Raw genomic sequence first — 27,213 nt, 5'->3', positions numbered from 1 at the left:
GTGTAGAGGGAGCTATACTCTGTATCTAACCCCGTGCTGTACCTGTCCTGGGAGTATTTGATGGGGACAGTGTAGAGGTAGCTTTACTCTGTACCTAACCCTGTGCTGTACCTGTCCTGGGAGTGTTTGATGGGGACAGTGTAGAGGGAGCTTTACTCTGTATCTATCCCCGTGCTGTACCTGTCCTGGGAGTGTTTGATGGAGACAGTGTAGAGGGAGCTTTACTCTGTACCTAACCCCGTGCTGTACCTGTCCTGGGAGTGTTTGATGGGGAATGTGTAGAGGGAGCTATACTCTGTATCTAACCCCGTGCTGTACCTGTCCTGGGAGTATTTGATGGGGACAGTGTAGAGGTAGCTTTACTCTGTACCTAACCCTGTGCTGTACCTGTCCTGGGAGTGTTTGATGGGGACAGTGTAGAGGGAGCTTTACTCTGTATCTAACCCCGTGCTGTACCTGTCCTGGGAGTGTTTGATGGGGACAGTGTAGAGGCAGCTTTACTCTGTAACTAACCCCGTGCTGTACCTGTCCTGGGAGTGCTTGATGGGGACAGTGTAGATGCAGCTTTACTCTGTACCTAACCCCGTGCTGTACCTGTCCTGGGAGTGTTTGATGGGGACAGTGTAGAGGGAGCTTTACTCTGTATCTAACCCCGTGCTGTACCTGTCCTGGGAGTATTTGATGGGGACAGTGTAGAGGTAGCTTTACTCTGTACCTAACCCCGTGCTGTACCTGTCCCGGGAGTGTTTAATGGGGACAGTGTAGAGGGAGCTTTACTCTGTATCTAACCCCGTGCTGTACCTGTCCTGGGAGTGTTTGGTGGGGACAGTGTAGAGGCAGCTTTACTCTGTATCTAACCCCGTGCTGTACCTGTCCTGGGAGTGCTTGATGGGGACAGTGTAGATGCAGCTTTACTCTGTACCTAACCCCGTGCTGTACCTGGCCTGGGAGTGTTTGATGGGGACAGTGTAGAGGGAGCTTTACTCTGTATCTAACCCCGTGCTGTACCTGTCCTGGGAATGTTTGATGGGGACAGTGTTGAGGGAGCTTTACTCTGTATCTATCCCCGTGCTGTACCTGTCCTGGGAGTGTTTGAATGGGACAGTGTAGAGGGAGCTTTACTCTGTACCTAACCCCGTGCTGTATCTGTCCTGGGAGTGTTTGATGGGGACAGTGTAGAGGGAGCTTTACTCTGTGTCTAACCCCGTGCTGTACCTGTCCTGGGAGTGTTTGATGGGGACAGTGTAGAGCGAGCTTTACTCTGTATCTAACCCCGTGCTGTACCTGTCCTGGGAGTGTTTGATGGGGAGAGTGTAGAGGCAGCTTTACTCTGTATCTAACCCCGTGCTGTACCTGTCCTGGGAATGTTTGATGGGGACAGTGTAGAGGGAGCTTTACTCTGTACCTAACCCCGTGCTGTACCTGTCCTGGGAGTGTTTGCTGGGGAATGTGTAGAGGGAGCTATACTCTGTATCTAACCCCGTGCTGTACCTGTCCTGGGAGTATTTGATGGGGACAGTGTAGAGGTAGCTTTACTCTGTACCTAACCCTGTGCTGTACCTGTCCTGGGAGTGTTTGATGGGGACAGTGTAGAGGGAGCTTTACTCTGTATCTATCCCCGTGCTGTACCTGTCCTGGGAGTGTTTGATGGGGACAGTGTAGAGGGAGTTTTACTCTGTGCCTAACCCCGTGCTGTACCTGTCCTGGGAGTGTTTGAATGGGACAGTGTAGAGGGAGATTTACTCTCTATCTAACCCCGTGCTGTACCTGTCCTGGGTGTATTTGATGGGGACAGTGTAGAGGGAGCTTTACTCTGTACCTAACCCCGTGCTGTATCTGTCCTGGGAGTGTTTGATGGGGACAGTGTAGAGGGAGCTTTACTCTGTATCTAACCCCGTGCTGTACCTGTCCTGGGAGTGTTTGATGGGGACAGTGTAGAGGGAGCTTTACTCTGTATCTAACCCCGTGCTGTACCTGTCCTGGGAGTGTTTGATGGGGACAGTGTAGAGCGAGCTTTACTCTGTATCTAACCCCGTGCTGTACCTGTCCTGGGAGTGTTTGATGGGGAGAGTGTAGAGGCAGCTTTACTCTGTATCTATCCCCGTGCTGTACCTGTCCTGGGAGTTTTTGATGGGGACAGTGGAGAGGGAGCTTTACTCTGTATCTAACCCCGTGCTGTACCGGTCCGTGGAGTGTTTGATGGGGACAGTGTAGCGGGAGCTTTACTCTGTATCTAACCCCGTGCTGTACCTGTCCTGGGAGTGTTTGATGGGGACAGTGCAGAGGGAGCTTTACTTTGTATCTAACCCCACGCTGTACCTGTCCTGGGAGTGTTTGATGGGGACAGTGTCGAGGGAGCTTTACTCTGTATCTAACCCCGTGCTGTACCTGTCCGGGGAGTGTTTGATGGGGACAGTGTCGAGGGAGCTTTTCTCTGTATCTAACCCCGTGCTGTACCTGTCCTGGGAGTGTTTGATGGGGACAGTGTCGAGGGAGCTTTACTCTGTATCTAACCCCGTGCTGTCCCTGTCCTGGGAGTATTTGATGGGGACCGTGTAGAGGGAGCTTTACTTTGTATCTAACCCCGCGCTGTACCTGTCCTGGGAGTGTTTGATGGGGACAGTGTAGAGGGAGCTTTACTCTGTATCTAACCCCGTGCTGTACCGGTCCGTGGAGTGTTTGATGGGGACAGTGTAGAGGGAGCTTTACTCTGTATCCAACCCCGTGCTGTACCTGTCCTGGGAGTGTTTGATGGGGACAGTGTAGAGGGAGCTTTACTCTGTATCTAACCCCGTGCTGTACCTGTCCTGGGAGTGTTTGATGGGGACAGTGTAGTGGGAGCTTTACTCTGTACCTAACCCCGTGCTGTACCTGTCCTGGGAGTGTTTGATTGGGACAGTGTAGAGGGAGCTTTACTCTGTATCTAACCCCGTGCTGTACCTGTCCTGGGAGTGTTTGAAGGGGACAGTGTAGAGGAAGCTTTACTCTGTATCTAACCCCGTGCTGTACCTGTCCTGGGTGTGTTTGATGGGGACAGTGTAGAGGGAGCTTTACTCTGTATCTATCCCCGTGCTGTACCTGTCCTGGGGGTTTTTGATGGGGACAGTGTAGTGGGAGCTTTACTCTGTATCTAACCCCGTGCTGTACCTGTCCTGGGAGTGTTTGATGGGGACAGTGTAGAGGGAGCTTTACTCTGTATCTAACCCCGTGCTGTACCTGTCCTGGGAGTTTTTGATGGGGACAGTGTAGAGGGAGCTTTACTCTGTATCTAACCCCGTGCTGTACCTGTCCTGGGAGTGTTTGATGGGGACAGTGTAGAGGAAGCTTTACTCTGTACCTATCCCCGTGCTGTACCTGTCCTGGGAGTGTTTGATGGGGACAGTGTAGAGGGAGCTTTACTCTCTATCTAACCCCGTGCTGTACCTGTCCTGGGAGTATTTGATGGGGACAGTGTAGAGGGAGCTTTACTCTGTACCTAACCCCGTGCTGTACCTGTCCTGGGAGTGTTTGATGGGGACAGTGTAGAGGGAGCTTTACTCTGTATCTAACCCCGTGCTGTACCTGTCCTGGGAGTGTTTGATGGGGAGAGTGTAGAGGCAGCTTTACTCTGTACCTAATCCCGTGCTGTACCTGTCCTGGGAGTGTTTGATGGGGACAGTGTAGAGGGAGCTTTACTCTGTATCTAACCCCGTGCTGTACTTGTCCTGGGAGTGTTTGATGGAGACAGTGTAGAGGGAGCTTTACTCTGTATCTAACCCCGTGCTGTACCTGTCCTGGGAGTGTTTGATGGGGACAGTGTAGAGGGAGCTTTACTCTGTATCTAACCCCGTGCTGTACCTGTCCTGGGAGTGTTTGATGGGGACATTGTAGAGGGAGCATTACTCTGTATCTAACCCCGTGCTGTACCTGTCCTGGGAGTGTTTGATGGGGATAGTGTAGAGGGAGCTTTATTTTGTATCTAACCCCGTGCTGTACCTGTCCTGGGAGTGTTTGATGGGGACAGTGTAGAGGGAGCTTTACTTTGTATCTAGCCCCGTGCTATACCTGCCCTGGGAGTGTTGATGGGGACAGTGTAGAGGGAGCCTTACTCTGTATCTAACCCCGTGCTGCACCTGTCCTGGGAGTGTTTGATGGAGTCAGTGCAGAGGGAGCTTTACTCTGTATCTATCCCCGTGCTGTACCTGTCCTGGGAGTTTTTGATGGGGACAGTGTAGAGGGAGCTTCACTCTGTATCTAACCCCGTGCTGTACCTGTCCTGGGAGTGTTTGATGGGGACAGTGTAGAGGAAGCTTTACTCTGTACCTAACCCTGTGCTGTACCTGTCCTGGGAGTATTTGATGGGGACAGTGTAGAGGGAGCTTTACTCTGTGCCTAACCCCGTGCTGTACCTGTCCTGGGAGTGTTTGATGGGGACAGTGTAGAGGGAGCTTTACTCTGTATCTAACCCCGTGCTGTACCTGTCCTGGGAGTATTTGATGGGGACAGTGTAGAGGTAGCTTTACTCTGTACCTAACCCCGTGCTGTACCTGTCCTGGGAGTGTTTGATGGGGACAGTGTAGAGGGAGCTTTACTCTGTATCTAACCCCGTGCTGTACCTGTCCTGGGAGTGTTTGATGGGGACAGTGTAGAGGCAGCTTTACTCTGTATCTAACCCCGTGCTGTACCTGTCCTGGGAGTGCTTGATGGGGACAGTGTAGATGCAGCTTTACTCTGTATCTAACCCCGTGCTGTACCTGTCCTGGGAGTGCTTGATGGGGACAGTGTAGATGCAGCTTTACTCTGTATCTAACCCCGTGCTGTATCTGTCCTGGTGGTTAATAGTGAGGATGAAGGTGTTAGGTTGCAGAAGGATTATATACGGATTGGTCAGATGGGCAGATCAGAGGCAGATGGAATATAACTCTGAAAAGCGTGAGGTGACTTTGGAAGGAGAAACACAAGGGAGAACTCAATGAATGTCAGGACACGAGGAATCTCAGAGGAACAGAGGGATCTTGGGGTTCCAGTCAACAGACCCCTGAAGTCAGCAGGACAGGTTAATAATAGGTTAGTTAAGGCGACATATTGGACACCTGCCTTTATCAGTCGTGGCCTAGATTATAAGAGCAGGGAGGTTATGTTGGAGTTGTACAGGGCTTGTCAGGCCACAGCTGAAGCAGTGTGTTCAGTTCTGGTCATCGCGCTATAGGAAGGATGCAGTAGAGGGGGTGCAGAGGAGATTCACCAGCATGTTGCCTGGGATGGAGCATTGTAGCCATGAAGAGAGACTGGATAAGCTCGGGTTGTTTTCTTTGGAGCAGAGAAGGCTGGGGGGAGGAGGGGATGTCATCGAGATGTATAAGATTATGAGGGGTATGGACAGAGTGGATAGAAAATATCTGCTCCCCTTAGTTGAAGAGTCAATAACAAGGGGGCAGAATTTTAAGGAGAAAGGCAGGAGGTTCAGAGAGGGTTGAGGAAAACAAATTTACCCAGAGGGTGTTGGGAATCTGGGATTCACGGCTTGGGAGGGTCGTGGAGCCTGGAAACCTCACAACCTTTACAAAATACTTGGATAAGCTCTTTAAATGTCAGAACATTCAAGTCTGTGCATCAAGTGCTGGGAAGAGGGATTAGTGTTGATTGTTTTGTCAGTGCAGACTCGATGGGCCGACTCTTGTGCACTGTGTGTCTCTACGACTCCCCAGGACACAGACTGCCCTGAACCAAACTCTGTGACCAGGGCACCTACCTTCTGTGAAGGGGAGAACCTCCTGCGGCGAAACAAACTTGTGAAATGTGTTCTCCTCGTTGGGAAACTGCAAATCAAGAAAAAGAGTAACAGCAGCAACTCATCAAGCAGCAAATACAGCCAGGTCCTTCTCCAGCCCAGTCACAACAAGAAGCAGCAAATACAGCCAGGTCCCTCTCCAGCCCTGTCACAACATCAATCAGCAAATACAGCCAGGTCCTTCTCCAGCACTGTCACAACATCAAGCAGCAAATACAGCCAGGTCCCTCTCCAGCCCTGTCACAACAGGAACAGCAAATACAGCCAGGTCCCTCTCCAGCCCTGTCACAACATCAATCAGCAAATACAGCCAGGTCCTTCTCCAGCCCTGTCACAACATCAAGCAGCAAATACAGCCAGGTCACTCTCCAGCCCAGTCACAACATCAATCAGCAAATACAGCCAGGTCCTTCTCCAGCCCTGTCACAACATCAATCAGCAAATACAGCCAGGTCCTTCTCCAGCCCAGTCACAACATCAATCAGCAAATACAGCCAGGTCCTTCTCCAGCCCAGTCACAACAGGAAGCATCAAATACAGCCAGGTCCCTCTCCAGCACAGTCACAACATCAAGCAGCAAATACAGCCAGGTCCCTCTCCAGCCCTGTCACAACAGGAAGCATCAAATACAGCCAGGTCCTTCTCCAGCCCAGTCACAACAAGAAGCAGCAAATATAGCCAGGTCCCTCTCCAGCCCTGTCACAACAGGAAGCATCAAATACAGCCAGGTCCTTCTCCAGCCCAGTCACAACATCAAGCAGCAAATACAGCCAGGTCCTTCTCCAGCCCAGTCACAACATCAATCAGCAAATACAGCCAGGTCCTTCTCCAGCCCAGTCACAACAGGAAGCATCAAATACAGCCAGGTCCCTCTCCAGCACAGTCACAACATCAAGCAGCAAATACAGCCAGGTCCCTCTCCAGCCCTGTCACAACAGGAAGCATCAAATACAGCCAGGTCCTTCTCCAGCCCAGTCACAACAAGAAGCAGCAAATATAGCCAGGTCCCTCTCCAGCCCTGTCACAACAGGAAGCATCAAATACAGCCAGGTCCTTCTCCAGCCCAGTCACAACAAGAAGCAGCAAATACAGCCAGGTCCTTCTCCAGCCCGGTCACAACATCAAGCAGCAAATACAGCCAGGTCCTTCTCCAGCCCAGTCACAACATCAAGCAGCAAATACAGCCAGGTCCTTCTCCAGCCCTGTCACAACGTCAAGCAGCAAATACAGCCAGGTCCTTCTCCAGCCCTGTCACAACATCAATCAGCAAATACAGCCAGGTCCTTCTCCAGCCCTGTCACAACAGGAAGCATCAAATACAGCCAGGTCCTTCTCCAGCCCAGTCACAACAAGAAGCAGCAAATACAGCCAGGTCCCTCTCCAGCCCTGTCACAACAGGAACAGCAAATACAGCCAGGTCCTTCTCCAGCCCTGTCACAACATCAATCAGCAAATACAGCCAGGTCCTTCTCCAGCCCAGTCACAACATCAAGCAGCAAATACAGCCAGGTCCTTCTCCAGCCCAGTCACAACATCAAGCAGCAAATACAGCCAGCCCTGTCACAACATCAAGCAGCAAATACAGCCAGGTCCCTCTCTAGCCCTGTCACAACATCAAGCAGCAAATACAGCCGGGTCCCTCTCCAGCCCTGTCACAACATCAAGCAGCAAATACAGCCAGGTCCCTCTCCAGCCCTGTCACAACAGGAACAGCAAATACAGCCGGGTCCCTCTCCAGCCCTGTCACAACATCAATCAGCAAATACAGCCAGGTCCCTGTCCAGCCCTGTCACAACATCAAGCAGCAAATACAGCCAGGTCCCTCTCCAGCACTGTCACAACATCAAGCAGCAAATACAGCCAGGTCCCTGTCCAGCCCTGTCACAACATCAATCAGCAAATACAGCCAGGTCCCTCTCCAGCACTGTCACAACATCAAGCAGCAAATACAGCCAGGTCCCTCTCCAGCCCTGTCACAACATCAAGCAGCAAATACAGCCAGGTCCTTCTCCAGCCCTGTCACAACATCAAGCAGCAAATACAGCCAGGTCCTTCTCCAGCCCTGTCACAACATCAATCAGCAAATACAGCCAGGTCCTTCTCCAGCCCTGTCACAACAGGAACAGCAAATACAGCCAGGTCCCTCTCCAGCCCTGTCACAACATCAATCAGCAAATACAGCCAGGTCCTTCTCCAGCCCAGTCACAACGTCAATCAGCAAATACAGCCAGGTCCCTCTCCAGCCCAGTCACAACGTCAATCAGCAAATACAGCCAGGTCCTTCTCCAGCCCTGTCACAACATCAATCAGCAAATACAGCCAGGTCCTTCTCCAGCCCTGTCACAACAGGAACAGCAAATACAGCCAGGTCCCTCTCCAGCCCTGTCACAACATCAATCAGCAAATACAGCAAGGTCCCTCTCCAGCACTGTCACAACATCAATCAGCAAATACAGCCAGGTCCCTCTCCAGCCCAGTCACAACATCAATCAGCAAATACAGCCAGGTCCTTCTCCAGCACTGTCACAACATCAATCAGCAAATACAGCCGGGTCCCTCTCCAGCCCTGTCACAACAGTAACAGCAAATACAGCCGGGTCCCTCTCCAGCCCTGTCACAACAGTAACAGCAAATACAGCCGGGTCCCTCTCCAGCCCAGTCACAACATCAAGCAGCAAATACAGCCGGGTCCCTCTCCAGCCCTGTCACAACAGTAACAGCAAATACAGCCGGGTCCTTCTCCAGCCCAGTCACAACATCAAGCAGCAAATACAGCCGGGTCCCTCTCCAGCCCTGTCACAACAGTAACAGCAAATACAGCCGGGTCCCTCTCCAGCCCTGTCACAACATCAAGCAGCGAATACAGCCAGGTCCCTCTCCAGCCCAGTCACAACATCAAGCAGCAAATACAGCCAGGTCCTTCTCCAGCCCAGTCACAACATCAATCAGCAAATACAGCCGGGTCCCTCTCCAGCCCTGTCACAACATCAATCAGCAAATACAGCCGGGTCCTTCTCCAGCCCTGTCACAACATCAAGCAGCAAATACAGCCGGGTCCTTCTCCAGCCCAGTCACAACATCAAGCAGCAAATACAGCCAGGTCCTTCTCCAGCCCTGTCACAACATCAATCAGCAAATACAGCCAGGTCCTTCTCCAGCCCTGTCACAACAGGAACAGCAAATACAGCCAGGTCCCTCTCCAGCCCAGTCACAACATCAATCAGCAAATACAGCCAGGTCCTTCTCCAGCCCTGTCACAACATCAATCAGCAAATACAGCCAGGTCCTTCTCCAGCCCTGTCACAACAGGAACAGCAAATACAGCCAGGTCCCTCTCCAGCCCAGTCACAACGTCAATCAGCAAATACAGCCAGGTCCTTCTCCAGCCCTGTCACAACATCAATCAGCAAATACAGCCAGGTCCTTCTCCAGCCCTGTCACAACAGGAACAGCAAATACAGCCAGGTCCCTCTCCAGCCCTGTCACAACATCAATCAGCAAATACAGCCAGGTCCCTCTCCAGCCCAGTCACAACATCAATTAGCAAATACAGCCGGGTCCTTCTCCAGCCCTGTCACAACATCAAGCAGCAAATACAGCCGGGTCCTTCTCCAGCCCTGTCACACCAGGAAGCAGCAAATACAGCCAGGTCCTTCTCCAGCCCTGTCACAACATCAAGCAGCAAATACAGCCAGGTCCTTCTCCAGCCCTGTCACAACATCAAGCAGCAAATACAGCCAGGTCCCTCTCCAGCCCTGTCACAACATCAAGCAGCAAATACAGCCAGGTCCTTCTCCAGCCCTGTCACAACATCAAGCAGCAAATACAGCCAGGTCCCTGTCCAGCCCTGTCACAACATCAAGCAGCAACTACAGCCAGGTCCCTCTCCAGCACTGTCCCAACATCAATCAGCAAATACAGCCAGGTCCTTCTCCAGCACTCACAACATCAAGCAGCAAATACAGCCAGGTCCCTCTCCAGCCCTGTCACAACAGGAACAGCAACTACAGCCAGGTCCTTCTCCAGCCCAGTCACAACATCAATAAGCAAATACAGCCAGGTCCTTCTCTAGCCCAGTCACAACGTCAAGCAGCAAATACAGCCGGGTCCCTCTCCAGCCCTGTCACAACAGGAAGCATCAAATACAGCCAGGTCCTTCTCCAGCCCAGTCACAACATCAATCAGCAAATACAGCCGGGTCCCTCTCCAGCCCAGTCACAACATCAATAAGCAAATACAGCCAGTTCCTTCTCTAGCCCAGTCACAACGTCAAGCAGCAAATACAGCCAGGTCCTTCTCCAGCCCAGTCACAACATCAAGCAGCAAATACAGCCGGGTCCCTCTCCAGCCCAGTCACAACATCAATCAGCAAATACAGCCGGGTCCTTCTCCAGCCCTGTCACAACATCAATCAGCAAATACAGCCAGGTCCTTCTCCAGCCCTGTCACAACATCAATCAGCAAATACAGCCAGGTCCCTCTCCAGCCCAGTCACAACATCAAGCAGCAAATACAGCCGGGTCCTTCTCCAGCCCTGTCACAACATCAATCAGCAAATACAGCCAGGTCCTTCTCCAGCCCTGTCACAACATCAATCAGCAAATACAGCCGGGTCCTTCTCCAGCCCTGTCACAACATCAATCAGCAAATACAGCCAGGTCCCTGTCCAGCCCTGTCACAACATCAAGCAGCAAATACAGCCAGGTCCCTCTCCAGCACTGTCACAACATCAAGCAGCAAATACAGCCAGGTCCCTGTCCAGCCCTGTCACAACATCAATCAGCAAATACAGCCAGGTCCCTCTCCAGCACTGTCACAACATCAAGCAGCAAATACAGCCAGGTCCCTCTCCAGCCCTGTCACAACATCAAGCAGCAAATACAGCCAGGTCCTTCTCCAGCCCTGTCACAACATCAAGCAGCAAATACAGCCAGGTCCTTCTCCAGCCCTGTCACAACATCAATCAGCAAATACAGCCAGGTCCTTCTCCAGCCCTGTCACAACAGGAACAGCAAATACAGCCAGGTCCCTCTCCAGCCCTGTCACAACATCAATCAGCAAATACAGCCAGGTCCTTCTCCAGCCCAGTCACAACGTCAATCAGCAAATACAGCCAGGTCCCTCTCCAGCCCAGTCACAACGTCAATCAGCAAATACAGCCAGGTCCTTCTCCAGCCCTGTCACAACATCAATCAGCAAATACAGCCAGGTCCTTCTCCAGCCCTGTCACAACAGGAACAGCAAATACAGCCAGGTCCCTCTCCAGCCCTGTCACAACATCAATCAGCAAATACAGCAAGGTCCCTCTCCAGCACTGTCACAACATCAATCAGCAAATACAGCCAGGTCCCTCTCCAGCCCAGTCACAACATCAATCAGCAAATACAGCCAGGTCCTTCTCCAGCACTGTCACAACATCAATCAGCAAATACAGCCGGGTCCCTCTCCAGCCCTGTCACAACAGTAACAGCAAATACAGCCGGGTCCCTCTCCAGCCCTGTCACAACAGTAACAGCAAATACAGCCGGGTCCCTCTCCAGCCCAGTCACAACATCAAGCAGCAAATACAGCCGGGTCCCTCTCCAGCCCTGTCACAACAGTAACAGCAAATACAGCCGGGTCCTTCTCCAGCCCAGTCACAACATCAAGCAGCAAATACAGCCGGGTCCCTCTCCAGCCCTGTCACAACAGTAACAGCAAATACAGCCGGGTCCCTCTCCAGCCCTGTCACAACATCAAGCAGCGAATACAGCCAGGTCCCTCTCCAGCCCAGTCACAACATCAAGCAGCAAATACAGCCAGGTCCTTCTCCAGCCCAGTCACAACATCAATCAGCAAATACAGCCGGGTCCCTCTCCAGCCCTGTCACAACATCAATCAGCAAATACAGCCGGGTCCTTCTCCAGCCCTGTCACAACATCAAGCAGCAAATACAGCCGGGTCCTTCTCCAGCCCAGTCACAACATCAAGCAGCAAATACAGCCAGGTCCTTCTCCAGCCCTGTCACAACATCAATCAGCAAATACAGCCAGGTCCTTCTCCAGCCCTGTCACAACAGGAACAGCAAATACAGCCAGGTCCCTCTCCAGCCCAGTCACAACATCAATCAGCAAATACAGCCAGGTCCTTCTCCAGCCCTGTCACAACATCAATCAGCAAATACAGCCAGGTCCTTCTCCAGCCCTGTCACAACAGGAACAGCAAATACAGCCAGGTCCCTCTCCAGCCCAGTCACAACGTCAATCAGCAAATACAGCCAGGTCCTTCTCCAGCCCTGTCACAACATCAATCAGCAAATACAGCCAGGTCCTTCTCCAGCCCTGTCACAACAGGAACAGCAAATACAGCCAGGTCCCTCTCCAGCCCTGTCACAACATCAATCAGCAAATACAGCCAGGTCCCTCTCCAGCCCAGTCACAACATCAATTAGCAAATACAGCCGGGTCCTTCTCCAGCCCTGTCACAACATCAAGCAGCAAATACAGCCGGGTCCTTCTCCAGCCCTGTCACACCAGGAAGCAGCAAATACAGCCAGGTCCTTCTCCAGCCCTGTCACAACATCAAGCAGCAAATACAGCCAGGTCCTTCTCCAGCCCTGTCACAACATCAAGCAGCAAATACAGCCAGGTCCCTCTCCAGCCCTGTCACAACATCAAGCAGCAAATACAGCCAGGTCCTTCTCCAGCCCTGTCACAACATCAAGCAGCAAATACAGCCAGGTCCCTGTCCAGCCCTGTCACAACATCAAGCAGCAACTACAGCCAGGTCCCTCTCCAGCACTGTCCCAACATCAATCAGCAAATACAGCCAGGTCCTTCTCCAGCACTCACAACATCAAGCAGCAAATACAGCCAGGTCCCTCTCCAGCCCTGTCACAACAGGAACAGCAACTACAGCCAGGTCCTTCTCCAGCCCAGTCACAACATCAATAAGCAAATACAGCCAGGTCCTTCTCTAGCCCAGTCACAACGTCAAGCAGCAAATACAGCCGGGTCCCTCTCCAGCCCTGTCACAACAGGAAGCATCAAATACAGCCAGGTCCTTCTCCAGCCCAGTCACAACATCAATCAGCAAATACAGCCGGGTCCCTCTCCAGCCCAGTCACAACATCAATAAGCAAATACAGCCAGTTCCTTCTCTAGCCCAGTCACAACGTCAAGCAGCAAATACAGCCAGGTCCTTCTCCAGCCCAGTCACAACATCAAGCAGCAAATACAGCCGGGTCCCTCTCCAGCCCAGTCACAACATCAATCAGCAAATACAGCCGGGTCCTTCTCCAGCCCTGTCACAACATCAATCAGCAAATACAGCCAGGTCCTTCTCCAGCCCTGTCACAACATCAATCAGCAAATACAGCCAGGTCCCTCTCCAGCCCAGTCACAACATCAAGCAGCAAATACAGCCGGGTCCTTCTCCAGCCCTGTCACAACATCAATCAGCAAATACAGCCAGGTCCTTCTCCAGCCCTGTCACAACATCAATCAGCAAATACAGCCGGGTCCTTCTCCAGCCCTGTCACAACATCAATCAGCAAATACAGCCAGGTCCTTCTCCAGCCCTGTCACAACATCAAGCAGCAAATACAGCCAGGTCCCTCTCCAGCCCAGTCACAACATCAATCAGCAAATACAGCCAGGTCCCTCTCCAGCCCAGTCACAACATCAAGCAGCAAATACAGCCGGGTCCCTCTCCAGCCCTGTCACAACATCAATCAGCAAATACAGCCAGGTCCTTCTCCAGCCCTGTCACAACATCAAGCAGCAAATACAGCCAGGTCCTTCTCCAGCCCTGTCACAACATCAAGCAGCAAATACAGCCGGGTCCCTCTCCAGCACTCACAACATCAAGCAGCAAATACAGCCAGGTCCCTGTCCAGCCCTGTCACAACATCAATCAGCAAATACAGCCAGGTCCTCCTCCAGCCCAGTCACAACATCAAGCAGCAAATACAGCCAGGTCCTTCTCCAGCCCTGTCACAACATCAATCAGCAAATACAGCCAGGTCCTTCTCCAGCCCTGTCACAACATCAAGCAGCAAATACAGCCGGGTCCCTCTCCAGCACTCACAACATCAAGCAGCAAATACAGCCAGGTCCCTGTCCAGCCCTGTCACAACATCAATCAGCAAATACAGCCAGGTCCTTCTCCAGCCCTGTCACAACATCAAGCAGCAAATACAGCCGGGTCCCTCTCCAGCCCTGTCACAACATCAAGCAGCAAATACAGCCGGGTCCCTCTCCAGCCCTGGCACAACATCAATCAGCAAATACAGCCGGGTCCCTCTCCAGCACTCACAACATCAAGCAGCAAATACAGCCAGGTCCCTGTCCAGCCCTGTCACAACATCAATCAACAAATACAGCCAGGTCCTTCTCCAGCCCTGTCACAACATCAAGCAGCAAATACAGCCGGGTCCCTCTCCAGCCCTGGCACAACATCAATCAGCAAATACAGCCGGGTCCCTCTCCAGCCCTGGCACAACATCAATCAGCAAATACAGCCGGGTCCCTCTCCAGCCCTGTCACAACATCAATCAGCAAATACAGCCAGGTCCCTCTCCAGCCCTGTCACAACATCAATCAGCAAATACAGCCGGGTCCTTCTCCAGCACTGTCACAACATCAAGCAGCAAATACAGCCGGGTCCCTCTCCAGCCCAGTCACAACATCAATCAGCAAATACAGCCGGGTCCTTCTCCAGCCCAGTCACAACATCAATCAGCAAATACAGCCAGGTCCCTCTCCAGCCCTGTCACAACAGGAACAGCAAATACAGCCGGGTCCCTCTCCAGCCCTGTCACAACAGGAACAGCAAATACAGCCAGGTCCTTCTCCAGCACTGTCACAACATCAATCAGCAAATACAGCCAGGTCCTTCTCCAGCCCAGTCACAACATCAATCAGCAAATACAGCCAGGTCCTTCTCCAGCCCAGTCACAACATCAATCAGCAAATACAGCCAGGTCCTTCTCCAGCCCAGTCACAACATCAAGCAGCAAATACAGCCAGGTCCCTCTCCAGCACTGTCACAACATCAAGCAGCAAATACAGCCAGGTCCCTCTCCAGCCCTGTCACAACATCAAGCAGCAAATACAGCCAGGTCCCTCTCCAGCCCTGTCACAACATCAAGCAGCAAATACAGCCAGGTCCCTCTCCAGCCCTGTCACAACATCAAGCAGCAAATACAGCCAGGTCCCTCTCCAGCCCTGTCACAACATCAAGCAGCAAATACAGCCAGGTCCCTCTCCAGCCCTGTCACAACATCAAGCAGCAAATACAGCCAGGTCTCTCTCCAGCCCTGGCACAACATCAATCAGCAAATACAGCCAGGTCCCTCTCCAGCCCTGTCACAACATCAATCAGCAAATACAGCCAGGTCCCTCTCCAGCCCTGTCACAACATCAAGCAGCAAATACAGCCAGGTCCTTCCCCAGCCCTGTCACAACATCAAGCAGCAAATTCAGCCAGGTCCCTCTCCAGCACTGTCACAACATCAATCAGCAAATACAGCCGGGTCCTTCTCCAGCCCAGTCACAACATCAAGCAGCAAATACAGCCAGGTCCCTCTCCAGCCCTGTCACAACATCAATCAGCAAATACAGCCAGGTCCCTCTCCAGCCCTGTCACAACATCAAGCAGCAAATACAGCCAGGTCCTTCCCCAGCCCTGTCACAACATCAAGCAGCAAATTCAGCCAGGTCCCTCTCCAGCACTGTCACAACATCAATCAGCAAATACAGCCGGGTCCTTCTCCAGCCCAGTCACAACATCAAGCAGCAAATACAGCCAGGTCCCTCTCCAGCACTGTCACAACATCAATCAGCAAATACAGCCGGGTCCTTCTCCAGCCCAGTCACAACATCAAGCAGCAAATACAGCCAGGTCCCTCTCCAGCCCTGTCACAACATCAAGCAGCAAATACAGCCAGGTCCCTCTCCAGCCCTGTCACAACATCAATCAGCAAATACAGCCAGGTCCTTCTCCAGCCCTGTCACGACATCAATCAGCAAATACAGCCAGGTCCCTCTCCAGCACTGTCACAACATCAAGCAGCAAATACAGCCGGGTCCTTCTCCAGCCCTGTCACAACATCAATCAGCAAATACAGCCAGGTCCTTCTCCAGCCCTGTCACAACAGGAACAGCAAATACAGCCAGGTCCCTCTCCAGCCCTGTCACAACATCAATCAGCAAATACAGCCAGGTCCTTCTCCAGCCCTGTCACAACATCAATCAGCAAATACAGCCGGGTCCCTCTCCAGCCCAGTCACAACATCAAGCAGCAAATACAGCCAGGTCCCTCTCCAGCACTCACAACATCAAGCAGCAAATACAGCCAGGTCCCTCTCCAGCCCTGTCACAACATCAATCAGCAAATACAGCCGGGTCCCTCTCCAGCCCTGTCACAACAGGAACAGCAAATAGAGCCAGGTCCTTCTCCAGCCCTGTCACAACATCAATCAGCAAATACAGCCAGGTCCTTCTCCAGCCCAGTCACAACATCAATCAGCAAATACAGCCAGGTCCCTCTCCAGCCCTGTCACAACATCAAGCAGCAAATACAGCCAGGTCGCTCTCCAGCCCTGTCACAACATCAAGCAGCAAATACAGCCAGGTCCCTCTCCAGCCCTGTCACAACATCAATCAGCAAATACAGCCAGGTCCCTCTCCAGCACTGTCACAACATCAATCAGCAAATACAGCCGGGTCCCTCTCCAGCCCTGTCACAACAGGAACAGCAAATAGAGCCAGGTCCTTCTCCAGCCCTGTCACAACATCAATCAGCAAATACAGCCAGGTCCTTCTCCAGCCCAGTCACAACATCAATCAGCAAATACAGCCAGGTCCCTCTCCAGCCCTGTCACAACATCAAGCAGCAAATACAGCCAGGTCCCTCTCCAGCCCTGTCACAACATCAATCAGCAAATACAGCCAGGTCCCTCTCCAGCCCTGTCACAACATCAATCAGCAAATACAGCCGGGTCCTTCTCCAGCCCTGTCACAACATCAATCAGCAAATACAGCCAGGTCCCTCTCCAGCCCTGTCACAACATCAATCAGCAAATACAGCCGGGTCCTTCTCCAGCCCTGTCACAACATCAAGCAGCAAATACAGCCAGGTCCCTCTCCAGCCCTGTCACAACATCAATCAGCAAATACAGCCAGGTCCCTCTCCAGCACTGTCACAACAGGAACAGCAAATACAGCCGGGTCCTTCTCCAGCCCAGTCACAACATCAAGCAGCAAATACAGCCGGGTCCCTCTCCAGCCCAGTCACAACATCAATCAGCAAATACAGCCAGGTCCTTCTCCAGCCCAGTCACAACATCAAGCAGCAAATACAGCCAGGTCCCTCTCCAGCCCTGTCACAACAGGAACAGCAAATAGAGCCAGGTCCTTCTCCAGCCCTGTCACAACATCAATCAGCAAATACAGCCAGGTCCTTCTCCAGCCCAGTCACAACATCAATCAGCAAATACAGCCAGGTCCCTCTCCAGCCCTGTCACAACATCAAGCAGCAAATACAGCCAGGTCCCTCTCCAGCCCTGTCACAACATCAATCAGCAAATACAGCCAGGTCCCTCTCCAGCCCTGTCACAACATCAATCAGCAAATACAGCCGGGTCCTTCTCCAGCCCTGTCACAACATCAATCAGCAAATACAGCCAGGTCCCTCTCCAGCCCTGTCACAACATCAATCAGCAAATACAGCCGGGTCCTTCTCCAGCCCTGTCACAACATCAAGCAGCAAATACAGCCAGGTCCCTCTCCAGCCCTGTCACAACATCAATCAGCAAATACAGCCAGGTCCCTCTCCAGCACTGTCACAACAGGAACAGCAAATACAGCCGGGTCCTTCTCCAGCCCAGTCACAACATCAAGCAGCAAATACAGCCGGGTCCTTCTCCAGCCCTGTCACAACATCAATCAGCAAATACAGCCAGGTCCCTCTCCAGCACTGTCACAACAGGAAGCATCAAATACAGCCGGGTCCCTCTCCAGCACTGTCACAACATCAAGCATCAAATACAGCCAGGTCCCTCTCCAGCCCAGTCACAACATCAAGCAGCAAATACAGCCAGGTCCCTCTCCAGCCCAGTCACAACATCAATCAGCAAATACAGCCAGGTCCCTCTCCAGCCCAGTCACAACATCAAGCAGCAAATACAGCCGGGTCCTTCTCCAGCCCAGTCACAACATCAATCAGCAAATACAGCCAGGTCCCTCTCCAGCCCTGCCACAACATCAATCAGCAAATACAGCCAGGTCCTTCTCCAGCCCAGTCACAACATCAAGCAGCAAATACAGCCAGGTCCTTCTCCAGCCCTGTCACAACATCAATCAGCAAATACAGCCAGGTCCTTCTCCAGCCCTGTCACAACATCAATCAGCAAATACAGCCAGGTCCTTCTCCAGCCCAGTCACAACATCAAGCATCAAATACAGCCCGGTCCTTCTCCAGCCCAGTCACAACATCAAGCAGCAAATACAGCCAGGTCCTTCTCCAGCCCAGTCACAACATCAATCAGCAAATACAGCCAGGTCCTTCTCCAGCACAGTCACAACATCAATCAGCAAATACAGCCGGGTCCCTCTCCAGCCAGTCACAACATCAAGCATCAAATACAGCCAGGTCCCTCTCCAGCCCAGTCACAACATCAAGCAGCAAATACAGCCAGGTCCTTCTCCAGCCCAGTCACAACATCAATCAGCAAATACAGCCAGGTCCCTCTCCAGCCCTGTCACAACATCAATCAGCAAATACAGCCAGGTCCTTCTCCAGCCCAGTCACAACATCAATCAGCAAATACAGCCGGGTCCCTCTCCAGCCCAGTCACAACATCAAGCATCAAATACAGCCAGGTCCCTCTCCAGCCCAGTCACAACATCAAGCAGCAAATACAGCCAGGTCCTTTTCCAGCCCTGTCACAACATCAATCAGCAAATACAGCCAGGTCCTTCTCCAGCCCTGTCACAACATCAAGCAGCAAATACAGCCAGGTCCTTCTCCAGCCCTGTCACAACAGGAACAGCAAATACAGCCAGGTCCCTCTCCAGCCCAGTCACAACATCAATCAGCAAATACAGCCAGGTCCTTCTCCAGCCCTGTCACAACAGGAACAGCAAATACAGCCAGGTCCTTCTCCAGCCCAGTCACAACAGGAAGCATCAAATACAGCCAGGTCCCTCTCCAGCACTGTCACAACATCAATCAGCAAATACAGCCAGGTCCTTCTCCAGCACTGTCACAACATCAATCAGCAAATACAGCTAGGTCCCTCTCCAGCACTGTCACAACATCAAGCAGCAAATACAGCCAGGTCCCTCTCCAGCCCTGTCACAACATCAAGCAGCAAATACAGCCAGGTCCCTCTCCAGCCCTGTCACAACATCAAGCAGCAAATACAGCCAGGTCCTTCCCCAGCCCTGTCACAACATCAATCAGCAAATACAGCCGGGTCTCTCTCCAGCCCTGGCACAACAGCAATCAGCAAATACAGCCGGGTCCCTCTCCAGCCCAGTCACAACATCAATCAGCAAATACAGCCAGGTCCCTCTCCAGTCCAGTCACAACATCAATCAGCAAATACAGCCAGGTCCTTCTCCAGCCCAGTCACAACATCAAGCAGCAAATACAGCCGGGTCCTTCTCCAGCACTGTCACAACATCAAGCAGCAAATACAGCCAGGTCCTTCTCCAGCCCAGTCACAACATCAAGCAGCAAATACAGCCGGGTGCCTCTCCAGCCCTGTAACAACATCAAGCATCAAATACAGCCAGGTCCTTCTCCAGCCCAGTCACAACATCAAGCAGCAAATACAGCCAGGTCCCTCTCCAGCCCTGTCACAACATCAATCAGCAAATACAGCCAGGTCCTTCTCCAGCCCTGTCACAACATCAATCAGCAAATACAGCCCGGTCCTTCTCCAGCCCAGTCACAACATCAATCAGCAAATACAGCCAGGTCCCTCTCCAGCCCTGTCACAACATCAAGCAGCAAATACAGCCGGGTCCTTCTCCAGCACTGTCACAACATCAAGCAGCAAATACAGCCAGGTCCTTCTCCAGCCCAGTCACAACATCAAGCAGCAAATACAGCCAGGTCCTTCTCCAGCCCTGTCACAACATCAATCAGCAAATACAGCCAGGTCCTTCTCGAGCACTGTCACAACATCAAGCAGCAAATACAGCCGGGTCCTTCTCCAGCACTGTCACAACATCAAGCAGCAAATACAGCCAGGTCCTTCTCGAGCACTGTCACAACATCAAGCATCAAATACAGCCAGGTCCTTCTCCAGCCCAGTCACAACATCAAGCAGCAAATACAGCCAGGTCCTTCTCCAGCCCTGTCACAACATCAATCAGCAAATACAGCCGGGTCCCTCTCCAGCACTGTCACAACATCAATCAGCAAATACAGCCGGGTCCTTCTCCAGCCCTGTCACAACATCAATCAGCAAATACAGCCGGGTCCCTCTCCAGCACTGTCACAACATCAATCAGCAAATACAGCCGGGTCCTTCTCCAGCCCTGTCACAACATCAAGCAGCAAATACAGCCAGGTCCCTCTCCAGCCCAGTCACAACATCAATCAGCAAATACAGCCGGGTCCCTCTCCAGCCCAGTCACAACATCAAGCATCAAATACAGCCAGGTCCCTCTCCAGCCCAGTCACAACATCAAGCAGCAAATACAGCCAGGTCCTTCTCCAGCCCTGTCACAACATCAATCAGCAAATACAGCCAGGTCCTTCTCCAGCCCTGTCACAACATCAAGCAGCAAATACAGCCAGGTCCTTCTCCAGCCCTGTCACAACAGGAACAGCAAATACAGCCAGGTCCCTCTCCAGCCCAGTCACAACATCAATCAGCAAATACAGCCAGGTCCTTCTCCAGCCCTGTCACAACAGGAACAGCAAATACAGCCAGGTCCTTCTCCAGCCCAGTCACAACAGGAAGCATCAAATACAGCCAGGTCCCTCTCCAGCACTGTCACAACATCAATCAGCAAATACAGCCAGGTCCTTCTCCAGCACTGTCACAACATCAAGCAGCAAATACAGCCAGGTCCTTCTCCAGCCCTGTCACAACAGGAACAGCAAATACAGCCAGGTCCTTCTCCAGCCCAGTCACAATATCAAGCAGCAAATACAGCCAGGTCCTTCTCCAGCACTGTCACAACATCAAGCAGCAAATACAGCCAGGTCCTTCTCCAGCCCTGTCACAACAGGAACAGCAAATACAGCCAGGTCCTTCTCCAGCCCAGTCACAATATCAAGCAGCAAATACAGCCAGGTCCCTCTCCAGCCCTGTCACAACATCAAGCAGCAAATACAGCCAGGTCCCTCTCCAGCCCTGTCACAACAGGAACAGCAAATACAGCCAGGTCCTTCTCCAGCCCAGTCACAATATCAAGCAGCAAATACAGCCAGGTCCTTCTCCAGCACTGTCACAACATCAATCAGCAAATACAGCCAGGTCCCTCTCCAGCACTGTCACAACATCAATCAGCAAATACAGCCAGGTCCCTCTCCAGCCCTGTCACAACATCAATCAGCAAATACAGCCAGGTCCTCCTCCAGCCCAGTCACAACATCAAGCAGCAAATACAGCCAGGTCCCTCTCCAGCCCTGTCACAACATCAATCAGCAAATACAGCCGGGTCCTTCTCCAGCCCTGTCACAACATCAATCAGCAAATACAGCCAGGTCCTTCTCCAGCCCTGTCACAACATCAAGCAGCAAATACAGCCAGGTCCCTCTCCAGCCCTGTCACAACATCAAGCAGCAAATACAGCCGGGTCCTTCTCCAGCCCTGTCACAACATCAAGCAGCAAATACAGCCAGGTCCCTCTCCAGCCCTGTCACAACATCAAGCAGCAAATACAGCCAGGTCGTTCTCCAGCCCTGTCACAACATCAAGCAGCAAATACAGCCAGGTCCTTCTCCAGCCCTGTCACAACATCAATCAGCAAATACAGCCAGGTCCCTCTCCAGCCCTGTCACAACATCAATCAGCAAATACAGCCAGGTCCTTCTCCAGCCCAGTCACAACATCAATCAGCAAATACAGCCAGGTCCTTCTCCAGCACAGTCACAACATCAATCAGCAAATACAGCCGGGTCCCTCTCCAGCCAGTCACAACATCAAGCATCAAATACAGCCAGGTCCCTCTCCAGCCCAGTCACAACATCAAGCAGCAAATACAGCCAGGTCCTTCTCCAGCCCAGTCACAACATCAATCAGCAAATACAGCCAGGTCCCTCTCCAGCCCTGTCACAACATCAATCAGCAAATACAGCCAGGTCCTTCTCCAGCCCAGTCACAACATCAATCAGCAAATACAGCCGGGTCCCTCTCCAGCCCAGTCACAACATCAAGCATCAAATACAGCCAGGTCCCTCTCCAGCCCAGTCACAACATCAAGCAGCAAATACAGCCAGGTCCTTTTCCAGCCCTGTCACAACATCAATCAGCAAATACAGCCAGGTCCTTCTCCAGCCCTGTCACAACATCAAGCAGCAAATACAGCCAGGTCCTTCTCCAGCCCTGTCACAACAGGAACAGCAAATACAGCCAGGTCCCTCTCCAGCCCAGTCACAACATCAATCAGCAAATACAGCCAGGTCCTTCTCCAGCCCTGTCACAACAGGAACAGCAAATACAGCCAGGTCCTTCTCCAGCCCAGTCACAACAGGAAGCATCAAATACAGCCAGGTCCCTCTCCAGCACTGTCACAACATCAATCAGCAAATACAGCCAGGTCCTTCTCCAGCACTGTCACAACATCAATCAGCAAATACAGCTAGGTCCCTCTCCAGCACTGTCACAACATCAAGCAGCAAATACAGCCAGGTCCCTCTCCAGCCCTGTCACAACATCAAGCAGCAAATACAGCCAGGTCCCTCTCCAGCCCTGTCACAACATCAAGCAGCAAATACAGCCAGGTCCTTCCCCAGCCCTGTCACAACATCAATCAGCAAATACAGCCGGGTCTCTCTCCAGCCCTGGCACAACAGCAATCAGCAAATACAGCCGGGTCCCTCTCCAGCCCAGTCACAACATCAATCAGCAAATACAGCCAGGTCCCTCTCCAGTCCAGTCACAACATCAATCAGCAAATACAGCCAGGTCCTTCTCCAGCCCAGTCACAACATCAAGCAGCAAATACAGCCGGGTCCTTCTCCAGCACTGTCACAACATCAAGCAGCAAATACAGCCAGGTCCTTCTCCAGCCCAGTCACAACATCAAGCAGCAAATACAGCCGGGTGCCTCTCCAGCCCTGTAACAACATCAAGCATCAAATACAGCCAGGTCCTTCTCCAGCCCAGTCACAACATCAAGCAGCAAATACAGCCAGGTCCCTCTCCAGCCCTGTCACAACATCAATCAGCAAATACAGCCAGGTCCTTCTCCAGCCCTGTCACAACATCAATCAGCAAATACAGCCCGGTCCTTCTCCAGCCCAGTCACAACATCAATCAGCAAATACAGCCAGGTCCCTCTCCAGCCCTGTCACAACATCAAGCAGCAAATACAGCCGGGTCCTTCTCCAGCACTGTCACAACATCAAGCAGCAAATACAGCCAGGTCCTTCTCCAGCCCAGTCACAACATCAAGCAGCAAATACAGCCAGGTCCTTCTCCAGCCCTGTCACAACATCAATCAGCAAATACAGCCAGGTCCTTCTCGAGCACTGTCACAACATCAAGCAGCAAATACAGCCGGGTCCTTCTCCAGCACTGTCACAACATCAAGCAGCAAATACAGCCAGGTCCTTCTCGAGCACTGTCACAACATCAAGCATCAAATACAGCCAGGTCCTTCTCCAGCCCAGTCACAACATCAAGCAGCAAATACAGCCAGGTCCTTCTCCAGCCCTGTCACAACATCAATCAGCAAATACAGCCGGGTCCCTCTCCAGCACTGTCACAACATCAATCAGCAAATACAGCCGGGTCCTTCTCCAGCCCTGTCACAACATCAATCAGCAAATACAGCCGGGTCCCTCTCCAGCACTGTCACAACATCAATCAGCAAATACAGCCGGGTCCTTCTCCAGCCCTGTCACAACATCAAGCAGCAAATACAGCCAGGTCCCTCTCCAGCCCAGTCACAACATCAATCAGCAAATACAGCCGGGTCCCTCTCCAGCCCAGTCACAACATCAAGCATCAAATACAGCCAGGTCCCTCTCCAGCCCAGTCACAACATCAAGCAGCAAATACAGCCAGGTCCTTCTCCAGCCCTGTCACAACATCAATCAGCAAATACAGCCAGGTCCTTCTCCAGCCCTGTCACAACATCAAGCAGCAAATACAGCCAGGTCCTTCTCCAGCCCTGTCACAACAGGAACAGCAAATACAGCCAGGTCCCTCTCCAGCCCAGTCACAACATCAATCAGCAAATACAGCCAGGTCCTTCTCCAGCCCTGTCACAACAGGAACAGCAAATACAGCCAGGTCCTTCTCCAGCCCAGTCACAACAGGAAGCATCAAATACAGCCAGGTCCCTCTCCAGCACTGTCACAACATCAATCAGCAAATACAGCCAGGTCCTTCTCCAGCACTGTCACAACATCAAGCAGCAAATACAGCCAGGTCCTTCTCCAGCCCTGTCACAACAGGAACAGCAAATACAGCCAGGTCCTTCTCCAGCCCAGTCACAATATCAAGCAGCAAATACAGCCAGGTCCTTCTCCAGCACTGTCACAACATCAAGCAGCAAATACAGCCAGGTCCTTCTCCAGCCCTGTCACAACAGGAACAGCAAATACAGCCAGGTCCTTCTCCAGCCCAGTCACAATATCAAGCAGCAAATACAGCCAGGTCCCTCTCCAGCCCTGTCACAACATCAAGCAGCAAATACAGCCAGGTCCCTCTCCAGCCCTGTCACAACAGGAACAGCAAATACAGCCAGGTCCTTCTCCAGCCCAGTCACAATATCAAGCAGCAAATACAGCCAGGTCCTTCTCCAGCACTGTCACAACATCAATCAGCAAATACAGCCAGGTCCCTCTCCAGCACTGTCACAACATCAATCAGCAAATACAGCCAGGTCCCTCTCCAGCCCTGTCACAACATCAATCAGCAAATACAGCCAGGTCCTCCTCCAGCCCAGTCACAACATCAAGCAGCAAATACAGCCAGGTCCCTCTCCAGCCCTGTCACAACATCAATCAGCAAATACAGCCGGGTCCTTCTCCAGCCCTGTCACAACATCAATCAGCAAATACAGCCAGGTCCTTCTCCAGCCCTGTCACAACATCAAGCAGCAAATACAGCCAGGTCCCTCTCCAGCCCTGTCACAACATCAAGCAGCAAATACAGCCGGGTCCTTCTCCAGCCCTGTCACAACATCAAGCAGCAAATACAGCCAGGTCCCTCTCCAGCCCTGTCACAACATCAAGCAGCAAATACAGCCAGGTCGTTCTCCAGCCCTGTCACAACATCAAGCAGCAAATACAGCCAGGTCCTTCTCCAGCCCTGTCACAACATCAATCAGCAAATACAGCCAGGTCCCTCTCCAGCCCTGTCACAACAGGAACAGCAAATACAGCCAGGTCCCTCTCCAGCCCTGTCACAACATCAAGCAGCAAATACAGCCAGGTCCCTCTCCAGCCCTGTCACAACATCAATCAGCAAATACAGCCAGGTCCCTCTCCAGCACTCACAACATCAATCAGCAAATACAGCCGGGTCCCTCTCCAGCACTGTCACAACATCAATCAGCAAATACAGCCAGGTCCCTCTCCAGCCCTGTCACAACATCAATCAGCAAATACAGCCGGGTCCCTCTCCAGCCCTGTCACAACAGGAACAGCAAATACAGCCAGGTCCCTCTCCAGCACTGTCACAACATCAATCAGCAAATACAGCCGGGTCCCTCTCCAGCCCTGTCACAACATCAAGCAGCAAATACAGCCAGGTCCCTCTCCAGCACTGTCACAACATCAAGCAGCAAATACAGCCAGGTCCCTCTCCAGCCCTGTCACAACATCAATCAGCAAATACAGCCAGGTCCCTCTCCAGCCCTGTCACAACATCAATCAGCAAATACAGCCGGGTCCCTCTCCAGCCCTGTCACAACATCAATCAGCAAATACAGCCAGGTCCTTCTCCAGCCCAGTCACAACATCAATCAGCAAATACAGCCAGGTCCCTCTCCAGCCCTGTCACAACATCAATCAGCAAATACAGCCGGGTCCCTCTCCAGCCCTGTCACAACATCAATCAGCAAATACAGCCAGGTCCTTCTCCAGCCCAGTCACAACATCAATCAGCAAATACAGCCAGGTCCCTCTCCAGCCCTGTCACAACATCAAGCAGCAAATACAGCCAGGTCCTTCTCCAGCCCAGTCACAACATCAATCAGCAAATACAGCCAGGTCCCTCTCCAGCCCTGTCACAACATCAAGCAGCAAATACAGCCAGGTCCTTCTCCAGCCCAGTCACAACATCAATCAGCAAATACAGCCGGGTCCCTCTCCAGCACTGTCACAACATCAATCAGCAAATACAGCCAGGTCCCTCTCCAGCCCTGTCACAACATCAATCAGCAAATACAGCCGGGTCCCTCTCCAGCCCTGTCACAACAGGAACAGCAAATACAGCCAGGTCCCTCTCCAGCACTGTCACAACATCAATCAGCAAATACAGCCGGGTCCCTCTCCAGCCCTGTCACAACATCAAGCAGCAAATACAGCCAGGTCCCTCTCCAGCACTGTCACAACATCAAGCAGCAAATACAGCCAGGTCCCTCTCCAGCCCTGTCACAACATCAATCAGCAAATACAGCCAGGTCCCTCTCCAGCCCAGTCACAACATCAATCAGCAAATACAGCCAGGTCCCTCTCCAGCCCTGTCACAACATCAATCAGCAAATACAGCCGGGTCCCTCTCCAGCCCTGTCACAACATCAATCAGCAAATACAGCCGGGTCCCTCTCCAGCCCAGTCACAACATCAAGCAGCAAATACAGCCAGGTCCCTCTCCAGCACTGTCACAACATCAAGCAGCAAATACAGCCAGGTCCCTCTCCAGCCCTGTCACAACATCAATCAGCAAATACAGCCAGGTCCCTCTCCAGCCCAGTCACAACATCAATCAGCAAATACAGCCAGGTCCCTCTCCAGCCCTGTCACAACATCAATCAGCAAATACAGCCAGGTCCTTCTCCAGCCCTGTCACAACATCAAGCAGCAAATACAGCCAGGTCCCTCTCCAGCCCTGTCACAACATCAATCAGCAAATACAGCCGGGTCCCTCTCCAGCCCTGTCACAACAGGAACAGCAAATACAGCCAGGTCCTTCTCCAGCCCTGTCACAACATCAATCAGCAAATACAGCCAGGTCCCTCTCCAGCCCAGTCACAACATCAATAAGCAAATACAGCCAGGTCCCTCTCCAGCCCTGTCACAACATCAAGCAGCAAATACAGCCA

The 27,213-nt window shown here is 52.3% G+C and overlaps 1 protein-coding gene across 2 annotated transcripts in view; it reads right to left on the bottom strand.

Moving 5' to 3' along the window:
• The window catches only part of LOC140406520 (translation initiation factor eIF2B subunit beta-like), a 92,505-nt gene that overhangs the window by 53,459 nt on the left and 11,833 nt on the right, over positions 1-27,213 (bottom strand). The window contains exon 7 of one of the 2 annotated variants that reach the window (XM_072494527.1): positions 5,732-5,798. The exons of the other annotated variant lie outside the window; for it this stretch is intronic. Coding sequence (XP_072350628.1) covers positions 5,732-5,798 — 67 coding nt within the window. The remainder of the gene's footprint in view (positions 1-5,731; positions 5,799-27,213) is intronic. 2 annotated transcript variants of the gene reach the window in all.

The sequence above is a fragment of the Scyliorhinus torazame genome, chromosome 2, assembly GCF_047496885.1.
Source record: "Scyliorhinus torazame isolate Kashiwa2021f chromosome 2, sScyTor2.1, whole genome shotgun sequence".
In the NCBI taxonomy this organism is placed as follows: domain Eukaryota; kingdom Metazoa; phylum Chordata; class Chondrichthyes; order Carcharhiniformes; family Scyliorhinidae; genus Scyliorhinus; species Scyliorhinus torazame.
The sequence above is the reverse complement of the archived record's forward strand: the minus strand, read 5'-3'. Positions and strand labels throughout refer to the sequence as shown.